General features: G+C 36.5%; 1 protein-coding gene across 1 annotated transcript in view; it reads left to right on the top strand.

The window, feature by feature from the left end:
* The window catches only part of PRKAR1B (protein kinase cAMP-dependent type I regulatory subunit beta), a 219,261-nt gene that overhangs the window by 166,896 nt on the left and 29,371 nt on the right, over positions 1 to 22,994 (top strand). Inside the window, exons 5-6 of the mRNA XM_044660121.1 lie at positions 2,603 to 2,663; positions 7,606 to 7,727. Of these exons, the coding sequence (XP_044516056.1) occupies positions 2,603 to 2,663; positions 7,606 to 7,727 (183 nt within the window). The remainder of the gene's footprint in view (positions 1 to 2,602; positions 2,664 to 7,605; positions 7,728 to 22,994) is intronic.

Consider the following 22,994-nt stretch of genomic DNA (forward strand, 5'->3'; position numbering starts at 1 on the left):
ATCAGAATAGGTAATGTTAAGGATTAATGAGAAAGATACCAAATTGTAACCAAGAGTTTTTTTAAAAATACATAATTAAAGATTTAAAGGAAATGTTTGATTATTAATGAGATATATGCAGTCATTAATCAGCATCACTAAGGGATTCTTTTATTTAATAAAAGCCTAATTATGTGGAAAAGTTTGCTTAGTTTCTTTTTTTCCAATTAATTCTGTCTATGGGAAGTTTAGAGCTGGGGATTATAAGATTAATCAGGAACTACCCATTTACCTCCTGGCACCATATTTTAAGAGAAATCACATAATGGTAAGGAACGTAAAAATTTCTTAAATTTCTGCTTCACTATCCTAAACTCCCAAGCGAATATAATATTAGAGTTGTGAGAATTATTTTGTAGCTGTTCTTGACCTCCTCTGGGGGTCATGTAGTTTCCTAATACATTATGCATGTAATTAAGGTTTTAAAAATCTTGAAAAGTTTTGAAGGGCATTTAAAACTCCTCTAACGTAGAAATTTTTTTTTCTGGCTTCTCCAAATTCTTTCTATCCTTTAAGACCCAATTTAAGGCTCATCTCTTCCATAAAATCTTCTCCAATGAAGACCTTTCCTTTCTCTAAATGTCAGTTTAATTCACAGTCTAATAGGAAAAATAGCAAAATGCACACCATGTGCACAAAAAACCCCTATATTTGGAATATATAGGAAGTATTTTTAGGAAAAGGGAATATTCCCTATATAATAATAGTAAATTAATTAATAATAAAAATAAGAAGAGAGGGAAGACATAGAATTAATAAGAGTTGGGAAGGGCTTCCTATATAGAAGAATAAATTGTAGTTAGGACTTTAAGGGATTTAAGGAAACTGGTAGGTAGAGATGAGAAGGGAGAGTATTCTAGGCATGGGAGTCAGAGAAAATTCCCAAGGCCAAGAGATGGAATATTATTTGTAGGACACCCTGGAGGCCAGTGTCACCAGATTGAGAACTTGTGACAGGAAGTAAGGTACAAGACGACTAGAGACAGGGGGCAACTAGGTGGCTCAGTGGATTGAGAGCCTGGCCTAGAGATGGGAGGTCTTGGGTTCAAATTTGACCTTAAATACTTCCTAAGCTGTGTGACCCTGGGCAAGTCATTTCACCCCCATTACCTAGCCCTTACCACTCTTCTGCCTTGGAACTACTAATACATAGTATTTATTCTAAGATAGAAGGTAAGAGTTTAAAAAAAATTTTTTTAATTAAAAAAAAAAAGGAGACATGATTATGAAGGACTTTGAATGATGAACAAGATTTTTAAATCTGATCCTGGAATCATATACACAATGAACACAAAATAAATGAGGTAACTTAAGGATTGGGGTATCAGCAGTTGAGGGTATCGAGAAAGACTAAAGGAAGCACTTTTGAGCAAGAAAATAATATTTATGTAAGGCAGTCATTGCAAATATGGGCTGAAATTATGCTAACGGTCCTCAAACGCATTTGTAAACCAAACATTGTCATTTTGCTATTTTGTTCTTTATTTAGTGCTAACAAAATATGCAGTGGGACTCCAGGTAATAAATAAGGAAACACACCTTCTGCAGATTGAATAAATATGTCTCACGCATATATATATATATATATATATGTATGACTAGTTTTAAAATGTATGTGGATGCTGTTATGATTAAGAAAATACAAATTGTTTTAAAAGCATTCTTGAACTTAGAGTCAAATTGGCCTTGAGTATTTTATCAAATAATGGATTTTTCTTAAATGAAGATATTTGTAATAAACTGCAATTATGGGAAGGTCAGTGAAATTTTTTCAATGTTAAAAAAGCTGGTGTTAGTTGAGCACTACTGATATAAGACTATGTCATATAATGGACAATATTTCATGACTCGGGGATAGAGGTCCTTAGATATTTCTGTTACAGAAAGAAAAAAAAACATGGTAAAAGATTTATCCAAAGTCATACCCATTGGGTGAAATGGAATCTAAAACCCAAATTTCCTGATTTGTTCACCAGAATATTTTGCCTTCATTGAACTTTTGAGAATGATGATGCTTTAAAAAAATTTAACAAAACTAGACATTTGATGCAATGAAAATTTGTTAAATGTGTACTAGGTGGCACTGTGCTAGGTTCTGGAGTTTCAAAAACAAAAATGAAATAACCTCTACCCTCAAGGGGTAAATTATATTTAACTCTGTGTACTAAAAACTGTAATGCTTTATTTTCTTAAACCCTTACCTTCTGTCTTAGAATCAATACTATGTATTGGTTCTAAGGCAGAATAGAGGTAATGGCTAGGCAACTGCAAAGGATCTAGGAAGTATCTGAGGTCAGATTTGAACCCAGGACCTCCTGTTTCCTGGCCTGATTCTCTATTCACTGAGCCATCTAGCTGCTCCTTGTGATGTTCTTTTAAACAGTGCTTAAAATTCACCACAGAAGAGATAGTTTTGATTTGATAAGGGGAGAGTTGAGTCCTGGCTCCTTTGGCAGTCTGTATTGTAGAGCAAAAAAATCAAAATATGTTTTTATAAGTTACAAAATATTAGAAATTATGCCCTATCTCTTTACATTTCTGTGTTTCCCTTTCTTTTAAACAGGGCAGCACTCTGAGAAAACGGAAGATGTATGAGGAATTCCTGAGCAAAGTCTCCATCTTGGGTGAGTTGCCTTTTTTTTTATTGCAGTCCCTGTCATGCATGGTCACTTGAGCTATTAGATGACTATCGTTCCTTGAAACTTCTATCTGACTGGCATTTTATATATTTGATTCTGTCTGAAAATTATTTGATAATGAACCTGGGTGTCATAATTTGAAAATAATTTTATTTTTGGTTTTCAAATGGGAGATCATTTCCCTCCACCCTAAGCGTTTCTGGTTTTCTCTGATGATAGTTTTTCAGTTATTTATTTTCATTGTTCTCAATTCGTTCTCTCAAATCCACCCTTTTTTACTTCTCTCAATGTGGCATAATGGGAAAGGTCATTGAATGGAGTCAGAGGATGTAGGTTCAAATCTTCCCTCTGCCTCTTTATTACCTATGTGACCTTGGAAAGTAACATATTCTCTGGGACTCAATTTCCCTAATTGTAAAATGAGAAAGCAAGGCTTACTGACTTCTCAGGTGAGATTCTGATCCTTTTCATATAGCATTATCCAGTAACTACAATGTTAGCTAAATATATATGTCTAAGTATATTAGCATTAATGATCTAACATAGTTGATACCTTCCTATGTATCCATTTTATTTCCAGGGATGTCAAAATTTTTGCTTAGGAGAGTTTGGGGGGGAGAAGAATTAAGCCATACTCTAATTATGAGTAGTTTGTTGTTATCTAGATCAGAGGTATCAGACTCACAAGCAGCTAGGAATAGTCAGATGTGGGAAGCCAATAAAAGAATAGATAAGGCCACAATACTTTTCAACAAGAAATCACAAGGATCACAAAAGGGATCAAAAGAGGAGTCTCAGATTTTTATCTATTCTCTTATTGGCTTCCCTCAATCAGAAGCAGATTAAAAAGTAATTGGAAAATGTTAAACAAAATTAAAATATAATACAACCTAGATAATGTTCATTTGTGCTTTTCTGCATCAGCATGCCACTCCATTTCTATTTGGGTTTGATAGCACTGGTCTAGACAATCTGCTAAAAGGCTTCCAATTTTAAAGTTCTAAGTAAAAATCCATGCAAATTGGAAATCCAGCCTACCACATTAATCCTGCATTTCGGCAATAAACAGATGTTTTGTACAACCAGACTATTGCCTGGTCTCTATTGTCATTCCAATGTCCCATCTGCTTTTGAGATAGCTCCTTAGACCAAAAGTGAGCTTTTCTTCTTACTTTAACTGTAAAATTTTCCGTCTTGATTAACTGAGACTTTGTCACAGCAAATTACTTTGCAGTAAAAAGCATTTAGAAAGGTGACTAAATGTAAATTATGAAATATTGTTTCCAGCTTCCTAGATTCTTCCAAGTGAAATGTGAGAGCCTCCTTCTAGCAAAGAAGATTTGAGAATCATAAATCTAGGTAGGACTGGAAGAGACCTCAGAGGCCATCCAATCCAACCCCTTCATTTTACAAATGGAGAAACTTAGGCTCTGTTTGGTTAAATAACTAAAGGTCACAGCTAAGAAGTAGGAAAGCTGGGATTTGAACCCAGATACTCTTGACTCCAAAGCCTTTTACTACTATCCTAACTGCCTAGTGTAACTACTCTGAACACAATGGTGCAATAAACTAATGAACACCCAAGTCCCAAATGGGCAGAGGCCCTCCTTTTTATTTCTTTGTAAAATCTTTTAGCTTTTATACTCCTGTCAGACATTCTTAAAACATCTGTTCAACTTCATGTCTTGGGATTTTGTTTTTTCTTTGATTAATGTGATAGCCACAAAATATGGACATGTCCCTTGATGGCCTTTAGTAGGAAAAACAACCAACTCCTAATCCTTCTCTGATCAATCACCTCTGAGAGAACAAAAGCCTGACCATTAAGTGGACAGTGTTGGACAATAGAAGGAAAAAAGCTCTCCTGTGCAAGGAGCATTCTGCTAATATTTCAGTTGGCAAGTCTCCCTCTCAGACTACATGCTCAAATTCTACTCAAAATGGTGAATTTTATTTATTTTGCTTTCAAAGTTTGAGTAGTAGTACATTCATGAAAAGAAAATTTGCCTTTTGTTATTGTTGCAAATTCGTTCCTATCCCAGAGAAGAGGAGGCTCTTGGAAATGTAATTGAACTCCTGGCCATCCCTCTTTGGGAAATCAGCAGTTATGTGAATTCTGAATGTGCTGAATTTCATATTAAATTAATAATTTAACAATACTTAGTTTTGAGCCAAATATAAGTGCTTTCCCCCCTTCTCCCCATTCTTGGTTTCCTTTAAACTTGAATATGATTTGCCTTCCAAAACTCAGGATGCCAATTATACCAGATTATGCCAAGGAACTTTTCTAAACTAAGCTGCACCTGCCTTTATTATGTATTACCTCATTGCTGAAATGTTGAAAGTGTGTTAAAAATGTATTAAAAACTGAATTTTCGGGGCAGCTGGGTGGCTTAGTGAATTGAGAGCCAGGCCTAGTGATGGGAAGTTTTAGGTTCAAATCTGGACTTGGACACTTCCTGGCTGTGTGACCCTGCACAAGTCACAAGCCCCTATTGCCCAGCCCTTACCACTCTTCTGCCTTGGAACCAATATATTGATTCTAAGATGGAATGTAAGGGTTTAAAAAACAAAACAAAACTGAATTTTCTTCAGTCTCAGATTATTGCTGTGGTCTGGTCCTGAGATTTCTAAATATAGCAGATTGTCTGCCTTTAGGACGTTTGTTATTTGGAAATGTTCTTCTAGATTTAGGTTGAAAATGCAAAAAATAAAAATAAAAAGAAAGAAAGAAAGAAAGAAAGAAAAGGAGAGAGAGAGAGAGAGAGAGAGAGAGAGAGAGAGAGAGAGAGAGAAATAAAAAAAAATGCCCAATATGGCAGCATCGTATTTAAAGAATAGCCTTAAATTCATTTGGCATTTGAGAAATTCAGATGAATAAATTTGGTGACATTCTCCTTTTCTTGTCATTTCATCACACCAGTTCGATGATACAGGGATTTATTTGGGAAGGAATAAAGCTCTCTGGTTCCACATTTATTTTCTACTCGACTTTTCCATGACAATTGAAACCTGTTACTTCTGATACTGGAAAATAAACATCATAACTGTGAAGCTACTTGGTTCTTTACAAACATGGAAATGGCTATTTAATTTTAAGGGTAAATAAGACATTTTTGCACCAAAATACCAGATTTCTTCATTTTCTCTTAAGTCTTTTCCCCAAAAACACAGACTGTAGTTTGCAATTAAATAATTCAAGTGTCTTTTGAATGAACATCTTTCTCAAGGTGTTCTTGCATAATTTGAGCATGATTGAGTACTTTGGCATTCAGAATTACTGAGTACTGTTTGTACACAACAGAAGCAAATTGGTTAAGTAGCTTCCCCCTCCCCCCATTAAAAAAATAATCTTGATTGAAATGACATTGCTCATTTGCACAACAACTACAAAATTGTTTAGGTTCTTGAATAGAAACCAGCTGTTCATCTTTTCCTTGTATGCGCCATGGTATGGTTTTTGAAAGCTCTTTACCAGCCCTCAATATTGCAAAAAGAGATTCCCCCATTAACCCGATTCTAAATACATTGCTTTACCTTTTCTTTTTAGCAGCTGCCCTAAATAAGTAACGTCAGATAAGTATAGGCCAGAGTTGAATAAAAATGTCTTTGCCCCCAAAAGGGAAGCTGGATAATTAATCAAGCATTTATTCTTTTCTTATAAAAGAGGAGATTGTGTTTATTCAATAGGGGTAGGGATGATGGAGGAGGAGGAGAAGGAGGGAGTAGAGGGCTGCGAGAGGTAGTTTGTTGAGAAACAGAGGAAAGGAATCTTGAATTTTTTAAAGCTTTGCTACAAGATAAAAATGAACACATTCATTGTTTTTATTTTAAGGGGTTTTAAAATATAGTTAGTATTCAAGAAAGGCAGTCTGAGCAGTAATAGATAAGAGAGCAAACTTTTTAAAAATCAAAACATAGCTTCTTAGTATGAATTCTAAGAAGAACAATAAGAACTTGGCAGTTGGTTTAAGTGACTCACCCAGGGTCACATAGCTAGGAAGTGTCTGAGATCAGATTTGAACCCTAGTCCTCTGAGTTCAGGCCTGGCACTCTATCCACTGTGCCTTGAGGGCCAACTTTGAAGTCAGGAAGCTCTAGGTTCAAAATCTGCCTTTAGCACATATTAGTTGTATAACTGTGGGCAAGTCACTTAAACATAATTCTAAGATTATAAATTACTGATGAACTGTCCATCTCATTTGGTGGAGGGAGTTTCTACCTTAGGAAAGAGTGCCCCACACTCATGAAATCATAAGTCTGGACAAAAAAAAACCACAACAAAAACCAATGTTATATAACTGCTACAGAAATACAAATTTTACATATTCTGTGATGGTTAATGGCATTTTTCTTAATGAATTGTTGCTTCAATAATGAAATCAAATGAAATTTACCATACTTGAATGTAATTTCATTGCATGTGAATGTTTATGCTACCCTTTTCTTTTGAAGATAAGGAAAGTAACTTTTTTTTGTAAACTGACTTACTGTTCCACAGACTCCATTTTCATTTTTAATATTTGTGTAAAGTTAATTTCATTTTTCAGAACATTTACCTGCTTTTAAACTTATATCTACCTGCTAAAGACTAAATTCTAATCCTTTGCTCCAAGCATCCAAGTTAATTAAAACATATCTGGGTGTTACAAGTATAAAAGAATTGGAAAATTCATTTTTGTGACTTTTGTGCCCTTGTGTATTATTCATTCTTTCCTCCCTGCAAAGATTAATCATTGCAGAGCTAATGTTCTTCATGTTTTCCGAGAATGTTCTGAGAAAAAAAAGGCGGAAAAAAAGCCTGCCTTTGGGTTTTGCAACTGCTAAAAGTTATAAAAGAAGCATTTTGCCATTATCCCTTGTGACTGAATTCCATAGCAAATCAGATATTTCCATCGTGAAAGTTTTATTGTCTCTAAATCTTCAGAATCACTGGATAAGTGGGAACGACTGACAGTGGCTGATGCACTGGAAACTGCCCAGTTTGAAGATGGAGAAAAAATTGTGGTTCAGGGACAACCAGGGGATGACTTTTTCATCATTACGGAGGTGAGTCCTGTGTATGTTGGTTGCATTTAGGTGGTGTTCTTACAAGCAATATAATGATCAAACAAATCTTCAATGGGCCTGATATGGAAGGGAGAATAGAGATTCATGGATGCCACTAGCAGACTCAAATTGAAGTGATAAAAAGCTATATGTAATTATGTGCATAAGGAGAAATGTCTTTTTTTTTTTCAAAAAAATTTAAACCCTTACCCTTCTGTCTTGGAATCAATATGAAGAATTGGTTTAAAGGCAGAAGAGCAATAAGGGCTGGGCCATTGAGATTAATTGACACAGCTAGGCAGTGTCTGAGGCCAAGTTTGAACCTAGGATCTGATTCCAGACTTGGCTCTCTATTCCCTGAGTCAGCTAACTGCTCCAGAGAAATATCTTTAATTCTCTGACAAACTAAAATATCTTTTGGGGGAGAGAGAGAGAGAGAGAGAGAGAGAGAGAGAGAGAGAGAGAGAGAGAGAGAGAGGCAGGCAATGTTACATAGTGGACAGAGAACTAGCCTCAAGCCACGAACATCTTCATTTAAGTCCTGCCTTTGTGTGATCCTGAGTAAGTCATCCAACCTCTTATTGGATCCTCTCATCTAAGCCTATATGATGCACTGCTAGAGAAATATTTCATTCCTAGGAGTTCTCTATACCAATGAAATCATGAGTCTGAACCAAGACCTTCCCTCTCTGCAAAACTTTGAAAATGGCAACTTATAGGTTCTAGAAATGTAAGGGATATTATTGATCATTTCACAGACAAGGAAACTGACATCTAAAGAAGAAAAAAGACTTAACCTTACTAAGGTTGAATAGATAGTAAATAGCAGACCTGAAATGTGAACCTAGATCTTTTCTAAATCTGGTATTTATCCTCTATACCACACCAACATCACATGTCACCTCTCTCTCTCTCTCTCTCTCTCTCCCCCCCCATACCTTGCCATCAATCCAAATCTCAGCAGCTGTCCTAGGAAGGGGTAAGGGGAAGGGAAAGAAACCTTTGGTAACTTTATGCATCTTGCTAATTTTCCACATGTGATCTGATGGATAAAAAAATCTTGGTTTTTTCCTTTCGGAGATACCTGATCCTTTTTGTAGAAAAGAATGAAAATCCTCTAGTGACAAGTAATTTTGTGTTCAGTAAATGAAAGAGTAAGCTAAATCTAGAGTGGTAGGCATTTGGAACAAACTCCTGTTATTCCTAAGGTTCATGATTCAGTTTCTTGTGTATTTTTTGAGAGGGGAGAGGGAGAAGGAGAGGAAAGAAAAGAGAGAGAGGGAGAGAGAGAAATAAAGAGTGGGGGGGGGAGAGAGAGAGAGAGAGAGAAAGAGAGAGAGAGAGAGAGAGAGAGAGAGAGAGAGAGAGAGAGATGGAGAAAGAGAGAGAGACAGAGAGACAGAGACAGAGAGAGATAGAGAGAGACACAGAGAGAGAGGGGAGTATTTATTAAGGGCCTTACACTGTGCCAGACACTGCTAAGCATTTAGGATACCAATACAACAATAAGATAATACATCAGAGAGTTTGTACTCTGATTGGAGAAACCAACAGATTAAGGGAAGGGAGGCAAGTGGTTGTGAAGGAATAAAAGAAGTCAACTAGAGAGTCAAGTCATGAGTGAAGTAAAGTATGACTAGGGTCTCTCTTAAAATAGTAGTCTCAAAAGAGCTGGAAAGACCTACATGAAGTGATGCAGAGTGAAATAAGCAGAACCAGGAGATCATTGTACACAGTAACAGCAGTATTGCACAACAATCAACTGTGAAAGACTTAGCTACTACTCTCAGCAATACAATGACCCAGGACAACTCTGAAGAACGTATGACAAAGAATGCTATTCACCTCCAGAGAAAGAACTGTTGAAATAGGAATGCAGCTCTAACATACTATTTTTCACTTTAGTATATTTGGGGTTTTATTTTGGGGTTTTGGTTTTATACAATTATTTGATCAATATAGAAATATGTTTTGCATGATAATGCATGTATAACCCAGATTGAATTTCTTGCCAGCTCTGAGAAGAGGGAGGGGATGGAGGGAGGGAGACAATTTGAATCATATAACTTCAGAAAACTTATGTGGAAATGTTATTATATGTAATTAGTAAAGTAAAAATCTTTAAAATAAAAAATAGTATTCTCAGCACGAAGTCACCAGTCAGTTTCTGGGCAGTAGTGTTGTTAGGTCAGGAAGGTGATTATTGAAGAAGAGAAAAAAGAAGCAACACAAACTACATTAAACTTTGAACATTTGTCCAATTTTCATGATTACACAGGCATTCCTTTCACATTGTTGAGGGCTAGGGACATTGCGCCCCCGTGATCTAGAAAATCCATATAAACATTATTGGTCCTCCCTATGTATTTTTTCTTTTTCTTTTGTTGAGTGTTTATAGTACCTCACTGTAAATTTTGGGTTAAGTATTTTGTCATAGGCTATATGTAGGTCAATATTAAGTAAAAATGCCACATGAAAAAGAAAAAAATTTTAAAATTTTAAAATGAAACAAATTTGAGAATAACCCCAAACATACTGTGTGTACAATAAGAAACATTTAAAAAAATAATTTTGAAATTCCCTACAAAATTCTTATGTTGACTTATGAAATATCAAAACCATGATAGGGAAAATCAAGATATGGAAGGGATACCTATACAGTGTCTAAAATATGATAATTGTCCTATATTTTTGAAAGATTAAAAACAAACTTTTGTGCAAATTGTACCTTTGGCTTAAACAAGCCTGAAGTTTTTTTCTCTTTCAATGAAAGGGAGTATTAGTTGCACATAATTATAAAGTTTTAAAAACTTCTACAATTGAGATACTTTCATTTCTTGATGAAATATACTAATTCGTAGGACTTAGCAGTAGAAAAGTAAATCATATTATATAGTTATTCTCTCAGAACAAAACTGATCAATTTGGAAGTCCTTTTCTTATGCATAGAGGTAGGCATGTTACTCCTTTGCTAGAAAATCTTCCATCATTATATATTACATACAGTGTTAAAAGTCAAACCTCTTAGTCTGGCATTCGAAGTCTTCTACATTTGGCATCTGGCTTTCTTACCATACTGTGCTATGCTTTAGCCAAACTGAACTACTACGATCTACAATAACACTTCCTGTGCTTTTGATCTCCTTTGCTTACAATATTCTCCTCTTCATCTGAAGAATCTCTATCCATCCTTTAAAGACCAACTTAAATGTTTCCTGCTATATGAAGGCTTACCTGCTTCTTCCAAATTGGCAATGAGCTTCCTCTTCCCATAGCACTTTTTCTAATCAACTCTCGTTATCTTATCTTAGTTATATTGATTTTGTTCATGCAAAAGCTTTTCAATTTCATGGACTCATTATTTATTGGTGATCTCATTTATCCTTTGTTTGTTTAAAATTTCTCCCTTTATGACATATCCATGAAATATATCTGACTTGTTTTTTTCTATCTCACATTACATTTTGTTTTATAATTCTCTCTGGAAGACTTCTATGATGTTGTACATAATCTATATTTTTATGGGCAAGAACTGTCTCATCTAGTTTTTATAGCTTCCTCAGCTTAGCAAAGGACTATACACATAAAAGGCACTTAGAAAGTGATGATTTAGTATCAAATAGATCAAATGGATGAAAATGTAAATCATTAGTCACTCTAAGGGATTTGGCTAATATAACCAATTTCGGCCCCAACATTCTTGGAGAAGAAAATATGATTGAGATCTTTGAAGAATCCAACATATCTAACTTTTTTGGTTTCATTTGAAAGCACTGACTAAAAATCATTATAATATATACTTGGGTTTACATTTTGCAAATAATGAAATTCCACTAATAAAAAAAAATCTCATTTGTTTTATCTTCTACTATACTTTTCCCACTGGATGCTAAAGTATGCCACTATGAAGAGATTTGAGCTTTCTCACCTTTTTCTTCCATTACTTCTCTTCTAGTTGGTGGTGTTAATGAGGAGTGAAATATCTAAAAGGATAAAAGGAAGGAGAAGGGGAAAAAAAGGGCAGTGGATTTGGATAATCCTCAAACTAGATCATTAGTTCCTGAATAATCAAGCTAATGTTTGTATTACTTGGCTAAATGTATGCCAACATTTTGAAATGGCAATTGTATGGAATAGAATTATCTATGAATGAGAGGGAGGTGTGGAGACATGGAGAGTACATTAACTTAAACTCACTACAAGAGCCCATACATAGCCACTTAAAAAACAAAAAGATTAAAGGAATCCTGGAAAGAGGAAGAGAAGGGAAGATTCCATAAGCATTCATTAGGTACCTACAAAGTGTGAGACAATGGAGTTACAAGGATGAAGTATTGCATGTTCCTGCCCACAAGGAACTTAAATTTTGTTGGAGGTGGGGTAGACAATATAAGGTGAAAAATCTTGAGAAATGTTATACATCCTTAGAGTCAGTCATGCAACACAAATAAGTTTAAAATTATTGTTGGTGGAAAAATACAGTCTAGGAGAGGGAAGAAAGAAAAAAATCACCCTTAGACATATTACAATTCTGGTCAGAATTTAGTTATGTCCAAAATGGAAAATCCGCCCCTCTCTTCAAGGTGAGAAGTAAGAATTGGAGAAGAGAAAAATTTGTTTGGCTTTTTCTCACCTTTTAGCTAGGATATGAAATGAGTTAACTCAGAAAGCTCATGCCTTGAATTTCCTCCAAAAATATAATAATCCATCCTGTGGACAGACTATGGGAAAGGCAGGGTTTTTGTAATTGCTACTTAGGGTGAAGGCCATGATTTAACTTTAAATATTTCTGAAGCTTTTATTCTAGAATTTTAAGGAACTTGTATTTTTATCTTGCAAAATATTTTTATAAAGTTAGGAAATAGTTTCTTGATGGGTGTGTCTACACAGGCTTTTGAAGACATTTCCCAAGGAAACCATTTTCTTTGCCCTTTAGAAACTGCAAAACATGGACTCTTTTCTTCAAATGGCAGATTTAGCCAAATATGATCCCTTGCTGTGTGTGGCCACTACCCCAGTATTTGACAATAATCAGAATACTTTGTCCATATTTCTTTTTTTTTTTTAAAGCCCTTACTTTCCAACTTAGAAGCAATACTAAGTATCAGTTCCAAAGCAGAAGAGTGATAAGGGCTAGGCAACTGGGATTAAGTCACAGAGCTATAAATGTCTAAGATCAGCTTTGAACCTAGGACCTCCTGTTTCCAGACTTGGCTCTCTATCCACTGAGCTACCTAATTGCCTCCTCCATACTTCTTTTAGCATTCTCTCATTCTACCTCCTGCTAGAATTATTTGTGTATATTATCTCCTCCACCAGACTATAAATTCTATAAGGGCAGAGCTTGTGTTTTATTATTCTTTACGTCTCCTACGACTTCTTGTACAGTTTTTTCTGTATAGATATTCATTTCCAAAACTTTGGGGGATGCAGCCAAAGCAGTCCTTAAGGGAATATTTCTACTGCTAAATGCTTTCATCAACAAGAGGAGGAACAGATGAATGAACTGTGCAGAAAACTAAAAAGAAAAAAAAAGAAAACCCAACAATTAGTAGATATTTGGTAAATTCTGTTCAACTCAATGAGCATCTATTAAACAATCACTGTGTATGAAGTCCTGGAGTGCAGTGTGGCATAGTGAATAAATTGCCTTGAATAGAGAGTGGAAGAGTGGGTCAATGCCAGCCTTGGAATCAGGAAGACCTAGACTCAGTTCTCACCTTTAATATATGCAGATTGGGGGGCTCTCTACAGGTCTCAGTCTCTCAGTGCCCCAGGCAACTTTTTGAAGTTCATAAATTGCAAACTAAATGACAGTCAACATTGGTAGAGAGTTTTTAAACTGGGATTTCCAGATAGACAGACAGCTAGCTAGCTAGATATATACACATAACAGATACACATAGATAGTTATACATGTGAATATAGATACATACGTGTCTCTGTGTATATGTATACCAATGAAATTATCTGTTCCCCCCCCAAAAAAAAAGAAAAGAGTGTAAGCGTCTAGACCAGGAATAAATTTGCAGATTTGAGTAACTTTAGTCACTTAACTATTATCATTTATAATTTATCAAATTTACCTAATTATTATCTACACTCTTTTGTGTATCCAGACAGTGTGGTATAATGGAGCGGATAAGAGAATTCTGAAAACCATGCAAACTTCACCATCTTTTTTTTCTATGTGACTTTGGACAAGTATCTTATTTCCAGCTCTCTCACTTGTAAAATGAGAATAATAGTATTTGCTTTTCTGATATTAGATAGATATCAATAGTGATTTAGGCTGATCAGCCTTGCACAGGCAAAGCAAATTTAGAAAACACTGACCCAGCCATCCTTGGGCAATCAATTTTTAAATATTTCAGCTGCCACTCTGCAGATTCCTCCTCACTATATTACATTTCTTTTGGTTCTTTAGAGAGAGCCTTGTGAATTGATAAATAATTCCAGGATGCTTCTCCCTCCATGTACAGATTGGATCTCAGAGAAGGACTTTGGCTTAGAATCAATACTATTCCAACTCAGCTATTTTCTTGGTGGTCCCCATCACCTTTGCTGAAGTGATCTTCCTGGCCCTATTATGGTTCATATTGAAGATTCCCTGCCCCAGCCCCTCACTGACAGCAGTAAAAAAGGGCCATGATCAAGGCTGGTTGTGAAGATCACATGAGATAGTATGTAAAAACGTTTCGTAATTCATTCGAAGGGCCAAATAAATGTCAGCTATAGTTGTATTAATCCATCAATTAGCAAGCATTAATTAAACACCTTTCATGTGCCAGGCAGTGTACTGGAGGGCTCTGAATCCTATTACAAGAATAAAAAAGCCATCCCTCTTCTCATGGAATATTATGCAGAAAATAGAAAATTATAATGAAAGGCATAGACTTCTTTTAATGAATCTTAAACTCAAATGACATGAGGCTACTCAAAATTCTATAGTCTCAAGAACAGGAAATAAATAACTCTATTTAGACAATATAAAAAACTTTCCAGTCACTTGTTATTGAGACTCAAGGCATTCTCCCAGTGAGGTTAAGGGCCTAGTTTGTGAAATACACTCTTCTCAAAATGATTAAAAAACTAAACAAAACACTTTTATGATTTCATTTGTCTCATCTGTATCAGAAGTAGAACAAAGGCATTTCTTCCTGACTTTTAGGCTATCACTATATCTACTTTTGTTGCAGTTCTGTCCAATTTTTCATGATCCCATTTGGGGTTTTCTTGGCAAAGATTTTGGAGTGGTTTGCCATTTTTTTCCTCCATTTCATTTTACAGATGAGAGAACTGAAGCAAATAAGGTTAAGTGACTTGCCCAGGATCACACAACTAAATAGCTGTGTTTGAACTCAGGCTTTCTGAATTCCAGACTCAGCACTCTATACCCTACTCTACCTAACTGCCCATCCACTACTACACCATTCTCTCTCTCTAACTAAAACTGGTAATTCCAATAGTTTCTTATACTTGAATGATGTTTTCTGGTTTTCGAAGCACAATTCACAAACATTAGCATTTATTTGCTCTTCCCAGCAACCCAAGAACATAGAGAGGGTGGTGCTATTATTAATTACATATTACAGATAAGTAAACTGAGGCTTAGAGAGGTTAAAACTAGTTGCCCAAGGCAGCATGGTTATTAAATGGTTAAGTCAGAAAACCCAGGTTTGAGACTTAATTCTCCAAGTTCTTCCAGCATTCTAATTTAAAAAGGCGGATACTGGCAGCAATGCAATGACCCAGGACAATTCTGAGGGATTTATGGAAAGGAACGCTACCCACATTCAGAGGAAGAACTACAGGAGTGGAAACACAGAAGTAAAATAACTGCTTGAACACATGGGTTGATGCGGACATGGTTGGGGATATAGACACTAAATGACCACACCAATGCAACTATCAACAATATGTAAAAAAGTCTTGACTGATCACACGTGTTAAAACCAGTGGAAATGCATGTAGGATATGGGGGAGGGCTAAAGGGGGGTGAAAGGGAAAGTAAAAACAGGAATCATGTAACCATGGAAAATTTTTTCTAAAAAAAAATAAAAATAAAAAGGGGGATACTAAAAGAGATTCTTCTGGGGGTCAGGGTAAAATCAGATACGTTATTGAGTTGCTAATAAAAAATTACTATCATAATTATAAAAGATCTCTAAGCAAAAATAGTTCTACATGCAATGTTTTTTGAAAATCCTTTTAAATTTGTAGCTTAAATATCTACTCACTACTGGTATGTATGTGCATATAAGCATGGTAACCCCTGAAATGGCAAATGGTTCACACATATTATTTCTACTGTTGGAATGTAACCTAATCTATTTTATGGCATAGCAAAAAGCTATACCTTTACTTCAAATACAGTTTAGTTCCCTTGAAAATGTATATTTCCCCCCTTTATTCTATGATCAACCAGATTTGGTAAGTCACGGTCACACCAGAGAAGTTCACGAGAATTAGTTTCCTTGAAGGTTTTCAGTTATTAAAGCATTTCTAATAGAATTTCAGTTTTCAGAGTCACTGTTTTATTGGTGGCTATTAAAAATGTCATTGACTATTTGAAAGTAAATAGAGTTCTAAGCTCCTCATTACTGGGTTTCAGACAGGTGTTTTGATCTGAGATATTTGTATGACTTGATGGATTTGTGACATTTCTCAGTGAACAAGAACTATGCCTGCAATTCAGGTAACTGCCACCAGGAGGCTGGTGATGGTCTCCAGCGTAAGAGACCGCTTTCCTCTAAATGGCATTATGATGTAGCCAGGGTTAAGGGAGGCCACTAAAGAACAAAATTAGATAAAGGTGAGAAATTTGACCCATGACATTAGACTTATCCTTTTAAATTAATTAAAGTAATCTATTTAATGAATTATCCTTTAATTAGATTCATCTATTTAATTTAATGAATTACCCTTTTAATTAAATTAATTAGATTAATCTATTTAATTTAGCGAATTATCATTCATTCATTCATTCATTCTACCAATCAGTCTACAAGCATTTATTAAATACTGATAGTCATGGTGGCAGCTGGATTGCTCAGTGAATAGAGATCCAGGTCTAGAGATGGGAGGTCCTGGGTTCAAGTCTGGCCTCAGACTCTTCTAAGCTATATGACCCTGGGCAAGTCAGTTAATCCCCATTGCCTAACCCTTACTATTCCTCTGCCTTGAAACCAAAACACAGTATTGATTCTAAGATGGAAGGTAAGGGTTGAAAAATAAATAAATACTTGTACTCTTTTAAGCACTGGGCATACAAAGACAAAAATGAAACAATCTCTGCCCTCAAGGATCACAGGAGACGTATAGAGATATACATCCAGATAGATAGATAGATAGATAGATAGATAGATAGATAGATAGATAGATAGATAGATAGATAGATATAGATACGTGTGTGTAAACTATATTCAAATGAGAAGCAAGGTAAATTTTGATAGTGAGGGACTAGAAGATGAGGAGATGAGGAAGGACCTCATGTAGAAAGGAGATTTTGAGCTAAGTTTTAAAGAAAACCAGAGATTTCCAGAGGTTCCATGGTGAGAAGGGAGACCATTCTAGGCATGAGGGACCATCAGTGTGAAGATAGGCAGATATATCATCTATAAGACCTAATGAAACTGGAGATAGTTTTTGTTAATCTATGCCATCCCTTTAACAAGAAAATAGAAAAAACAATAACAACCCTCCAGAAGCAAGCATTGTGGTGTGAGGATAACCTGGATGTTTTACTTTATTACTATTATCTTTTAATTATTAAAAAACTCTTACCTTCCTTCTTAGAATCAATACTGTGGATCAGTTTCAAGGCAGAAAAGCATTAAAGAATAGGCAGTGGAGGGGGCAGCTGGGTAGCTCAGTGGATTGAGAGCCAGGCCTAGAGTCGGGAGGTCCTAGGTTCAAATCTGGCCTCAGACACTTCCCAGCTGTGTGACCCTAGGCAAGTCACTTGACCCCCATTGCCCACCTTTACCACTCTTCCACCAAAGAGCCAATACACTGAAGTTAAGGGTTAAAAAAAAAAAGTTTAAAAAAAAAAAAGAATAGGCAGTGGGAGTTAGGTGACTTTCCTAGGATCACAAAGCTAGGAAGTGTTTGGGGTCAAATTTGAACCCGGGACTTCCCTTGTCTAGGCCTGGCTCTTAATCCATTGAGTCACATGCCTATTCCCCCTCCTCAAGAGCCCCACACCCTCGTATTGCTTTAGATGTTCTATGCATTTGGAATTTTTTTTAAGCTGCCATTTAGCTTCCAGTTAAATATATATTATGATTTTAAAATAGATTTGACCAGCCTTTATGACTAGCCTTCTAAAGTAGAAAATGACCACACTCCACATACTCAAATGTCTTCTGGTTGTGCTGGAGTGTGGTTGACTAACCCTACTTGATAGGATGACTGTTGATGTCTGGGGTTGATACCCATTGGAATGCAGGCCATTGGGATTCTGATGCATCTTCAGATCCCTTCCTTGGGGGAAAGTATATGTGGAGAGCTGAATTCTTCATAGTTCTAGGGGCAGCTTTAAGAGGTGGCTTAGTGGCTAACATGCTAAATCCTTGAAGTCACTTGAGTTTGGATCTTGCTTCAGACACTTAATTTGTGACTCTGAGTAAAGCATTCATTTCTCCCAACCTTAGTTTCTTCATTTGTAAAATGATGGGCTTGATAACTTCTACAATCTCTTTCTAGGTCTATATCCATGATCCTATTATCTGATTCTTTTGTAGTGTCTGGTCAAGGATTCTGGGGAAATGCTGGTGTGTCCGATATCATGCAAATATCTTACTGTGATGATATCTCACTTGTAGAATGCAAGCCTTCAAAGTGATAGAATTTATAGGAGCTTCTTTTGGTTGTGTAATTTTTCTCCTAGTTCTGCTTACCAGTCTGCAGTCAGTTCAAACAAGTCTGCCCAGGTTTCTCTGAAATTCCCTTTTCATCATCTCTCACAATATAATAACACTTCATTACATTCATATGCCATAATTTGTTTCATGGATAAGATGAACCCATTAGTTTCCAGTTCTTTGCTACTACAAAAGAAGCTGCTATAACTGTTTTTGTATATGTCTTTTATGCTCTTAAAAAAATTCTTTCTTTCTTTTAAACTCTTACCTTCTGTCTTAGTAACAACTCTTAAGACTGAAGAGTGGCAAGGGTTAGGCAATTGGAGTTAAGTGACCTCCCTAGGATCACAGAATTAGAAAATACCTGAGGCTAGATTTGAACCCAGGTCTTCCTGATTCTAGGTTTAGTGTTCTATCCACTGTGCTACCTTTATGCCCTTTTAATTGTATCCTTCATCCCTTCTGGGTTGATGATTAATTGGCTTCAGAGCTAAACCCAGGAATTAAGATGGTAAGCATGGATTTTATTATTTTTTGGCTCAGACCCATGATTTCATTAGTTTAAGGGAACTAATTAGTGAGGAAGCTTCTGCTACTAAATCAGATCAGCAACTGCCTGGTAGCATCTAGTCTTCTGGAGTTGCTTGGGGGAACCAAGAGTTTCAGTGACATGCCCAGGATCCTATGACCAATGTGGGTCAGGGTGGGCTTGAACTCAAATCTTCCCAGTTCCAAGACCAGTTCTTTATCCATGTTGCCACCCTGTCTCTCAAGCATGCAACAAGGCTTAATTATCGACTTGGGACAGTGAGATAACACAATGGATAGAGCACCAGGCCTGGAGACTGGAGGACCAGAATTCAAATCTTGTTTCCCTAGCCCTTGCCCTTCTGTCTTAGAGCTGTTACTAGGATAGAAAATAAGGGTTAAAAAAAAAAAAGACATAGATCCTTATCTTTTTATTTCTACTACTTATCAGATTTGTTTTCCCTCAATGTTTGGTTTGGCTGTCAAATAAGATTTTTTTTGAACCCTTATCTTTTCATCTTAGAATCAATACTTTGTATTGATTTCAAGGCATTTCTATAGGTTTCAAGGTATTTCTATTCCTCTTTTTCCTTGGACTCCTAATAACAAGCATTCTCTCCCCCTTCTCAGCATTCCATCTCTCAATTCCAAAATGTAAACTTGCCTAGACTCTTATACTACCTATAGGGAACAGATGTGGGAAAGTCAGAAATGTATCAAGTCATTAGTACCATGTATCAAAGCATAAGGGACAGAATTTATGCTTTCGTCTCTGTGTGCAAGTCCTCTTTTTGAGTAATTCAGAAGGGAAGACGTGAAAAAGGAGGTCCCGCAAGGAGCACCTTAAAAGGAAATGTTCGTCCAAAGAAGGGAGGGTACAAGCTAGATGCATGCTCTGCTTTGGAGTTCCAATACCATGCTCTTCTGAGATTCTTCCTATAGGACTCATTCCCTCCTAGGGGAGGAAGCTGTAGAGTGAGCCTCTTTCTGTTGGCTCACACCAGCTGTCTTTGAAACTGTTCATGATTTGCCAACCCCTCTGAAACCTGATCCCCAAAGGTCTTGGAAAGTATGCTTGGCAGGCCAGAGCAGAAGCACCCCTTTTCCTGGGCTGATGCTTGTTATTAGGAGTCCAAGGAAAAAGAGGAATAGAAATACCACATGGTTAGAAAGTCAGTGATGTCCATAACAGCTGTGCTGTCTCATAAGAGTTAGCATTTTTTTCTCTTTGCATGATATCCACCTCCAGCAAGACCCTACCCTATGTAGAGAGAGCTGGCCAGTGTCTTTGTCAAACGTCTTTTCCCCTGGCTTGTGAGACACATACGTTTTGAAGGTATTTGCATCACTTAACTGTGGAATTTATAATTGCTTGATAAGAAAAATATTTCTTTTTAAAAACCAACAATCCATTTCTATTATGCTTTAAGGTTTTAAAATCACTCTTCTTGCAAGAACCAATTGTGAGAGATAGTTGTATGCCCATTTCACAACTGCGAAAACTGAGGAGTGGAATGGTGAAGATATTTTCCCATGGTTCTTAGCTAGGAAGCTTTGGAGCCTGGGTTTGAACTCTTTCCTGCTTTCTGACTTCAAGTCTGATGTTCTTTCTTCATAACCTGACTCCTTTCTACCGTTCCAGTCTTCTTATACCTTTATTCCACTCCTCTGTGAAATCCAGTGACACTGGACTCCTTGCTGCTCTTCTGATGTGATATTCCGCCTCCCTGCCAAACATTTTCCCTAATTGTCCTCCAAGCTCTCTTCCTCCTCATCTCCATCTCCTGGCCTCCCTGGCTACCTTAAGTCTCCCAGAAGAAGCTTTTCCTATTCCTCCTTAATCTTAGTACCTTCATTGCTTATAAAAGTAATTAACTGACTTTTCACTTGCTACATCATGGTGTAGTTTTTTGTTTGTTTGTTTTTTTAATACACACTTGGGACTACAGAGTGAAGGAGTGTATAGTAAGTTCATATGATCCTGGACAAGTCACTTAGCCTCGGTTGCCTCCAATTCTTCATCTATAAAATGAGTTGGAGAAGGAAATGGCAAAGCACTCCAGTATTATTGCCAAAAAAAACCCCAAAACTCTAAATAGGGTCATGAAGAATCAGACTTGACTGAACAACAAATTTATTGGTTTCTTTATTGTTTCTTAAAGAAATGTCTTTGCTTCTCCCTAAGTTCTCTTTTAGTTCTAGATCTATGAGGCTATATTCTTATCATCTCATATCCTTTAAGGGGAAAAAAAAGAGAAATAAATTTAATTCACCTTTGCTTTCCTCTCAGGCTTTTACTTATGGTGTAGCTCTTTGAGAGTGAGGAGAAAGGTCCACTAAGTTCTAAGGCTTGATCAGAGAGATAAAGGGATGACATGGCATCTGGGTAAGAAGAAAACTCATCTTATCTAGTTCAGGGGGCAGATTATCTTAGCTATTTTTTTTTTTTGGCCAGGACAGAAGGAATCTGCCAAGCCCACTGAGTCAATTCCTGTAAGCAGTGTTCACTGTCCAGATGTTATATAACCTTGTCAGCATTTATATCTTCGTTGATTGTCTTCTCTAGGAAAGGGATAAAGGATTTGGAGTAGTGGATGGTGGAGAGGAGTATTGGAGTTGAGGGAAGTCTGTTGCCCTGTGCTAAGGTTCCTAAAACAAATCTCCTATTCATTGACATCCTATCCCTTGACTAGCCTCAGTAGTATCTACAAGGCTCCATTCAGGCTCTGCTTTTCCTTCTTCATGAGAAATCTCCAGTCAGGACTGGTGGCAGCTGGATCACTGAAAGCAGGTTATCCATAAAATTGAGACGTTTTCCCATGGATCTGGAGTGAAATTTTCAAGTCCATTCCCACATTGATAGCTCCCACATACCACAGCTAAGCACTGCGTTGCCTTGGAGATGCTAGATTGGATTTATCTCTTCTCCTTGCAAATTAATTTTATGAATGTCCATATTCCAAAGTGACAGCCGAAACAACTCAGTTCAAAGCTGCTTTTTGACTTGTGAGAACTCTTCCTTTACTCTTCTCTATAGTAAGTGGTGTTGTGTTTATAAATGCTGCTGATAAACGTGGCCTTTGGACTTTTTCGTATAATGGGAAGTATAAGATTTCAAAAGCCAAATGTATTTGTAGGAAACTTTAGGGGAAGGGGAGGGAGGGAGAACTCAGAGCACATTTGAGAACCATATTCATTGTTAATATTCTGCCTATGCCTTCTCAGTTGGAAAGGCATAAAAATCTCTTACTTGTAAACTCTGTGAGTGACTTTTTACTTTCTTTCCCTTCTCTTATGATTAAAAAAGAATCTATGCTCAGGATTCCACTACTGTTTTTCTTTTGTATACAACACCTCCTTGTACCTTGAACTCTCTCCCAAACAAAAACAAGATCATCTTCAATTAGCATTAATATATCCACAGTATAATTTTCCTCCCTTCTGTTGGAACTACTTATATTCATGGCTACCCTGTCACCCACCACATTAGGACAGGCTCTTTTGGCCAATCTGACTAGAAGCACATCATTCAGGTAATAAGTGTTAGTGGTCTTCTAGTGTACATTACAATGACATCTTTGGGCCTCAGTTATCTCTTCTGTAAAATGACGAGTTAGACTAGATGATCTCTAAGAGTCCTTCTAGCTATAAAATTCTATGCATTGATAATTTAAAACTTTTTTTTCCTGAGGGGAGCAACACTGGCTTATGAGTTTGGGGTCTTCTGAGGATAAAGATGCCATATTTTAATATGCCTTTTGGAATCATCCCAAGAACCTCTTGAATTGAATATTTTATTTATTTTAGCTGATGCTAGAAGTGCAATAACCCACTTTGACCTACTCCATTTCCAACTGGTACTGATATGGAGCCT

The sequence above is a fragment of the Gracilinanus agilis genome, chromosome 1 (genome assembly GCF_016433145.1).
Source record: "Gracilinanus agilis isolate LMUSP501 chromosome 1, AgileGrace, whole genome shotgun sequence".
NCBI lineage: Eukaryota > Metazoa > Chordata > Mammalia > Didelphimorphia > Didelphidae > Gracilinanus > Gracilinanus agilis.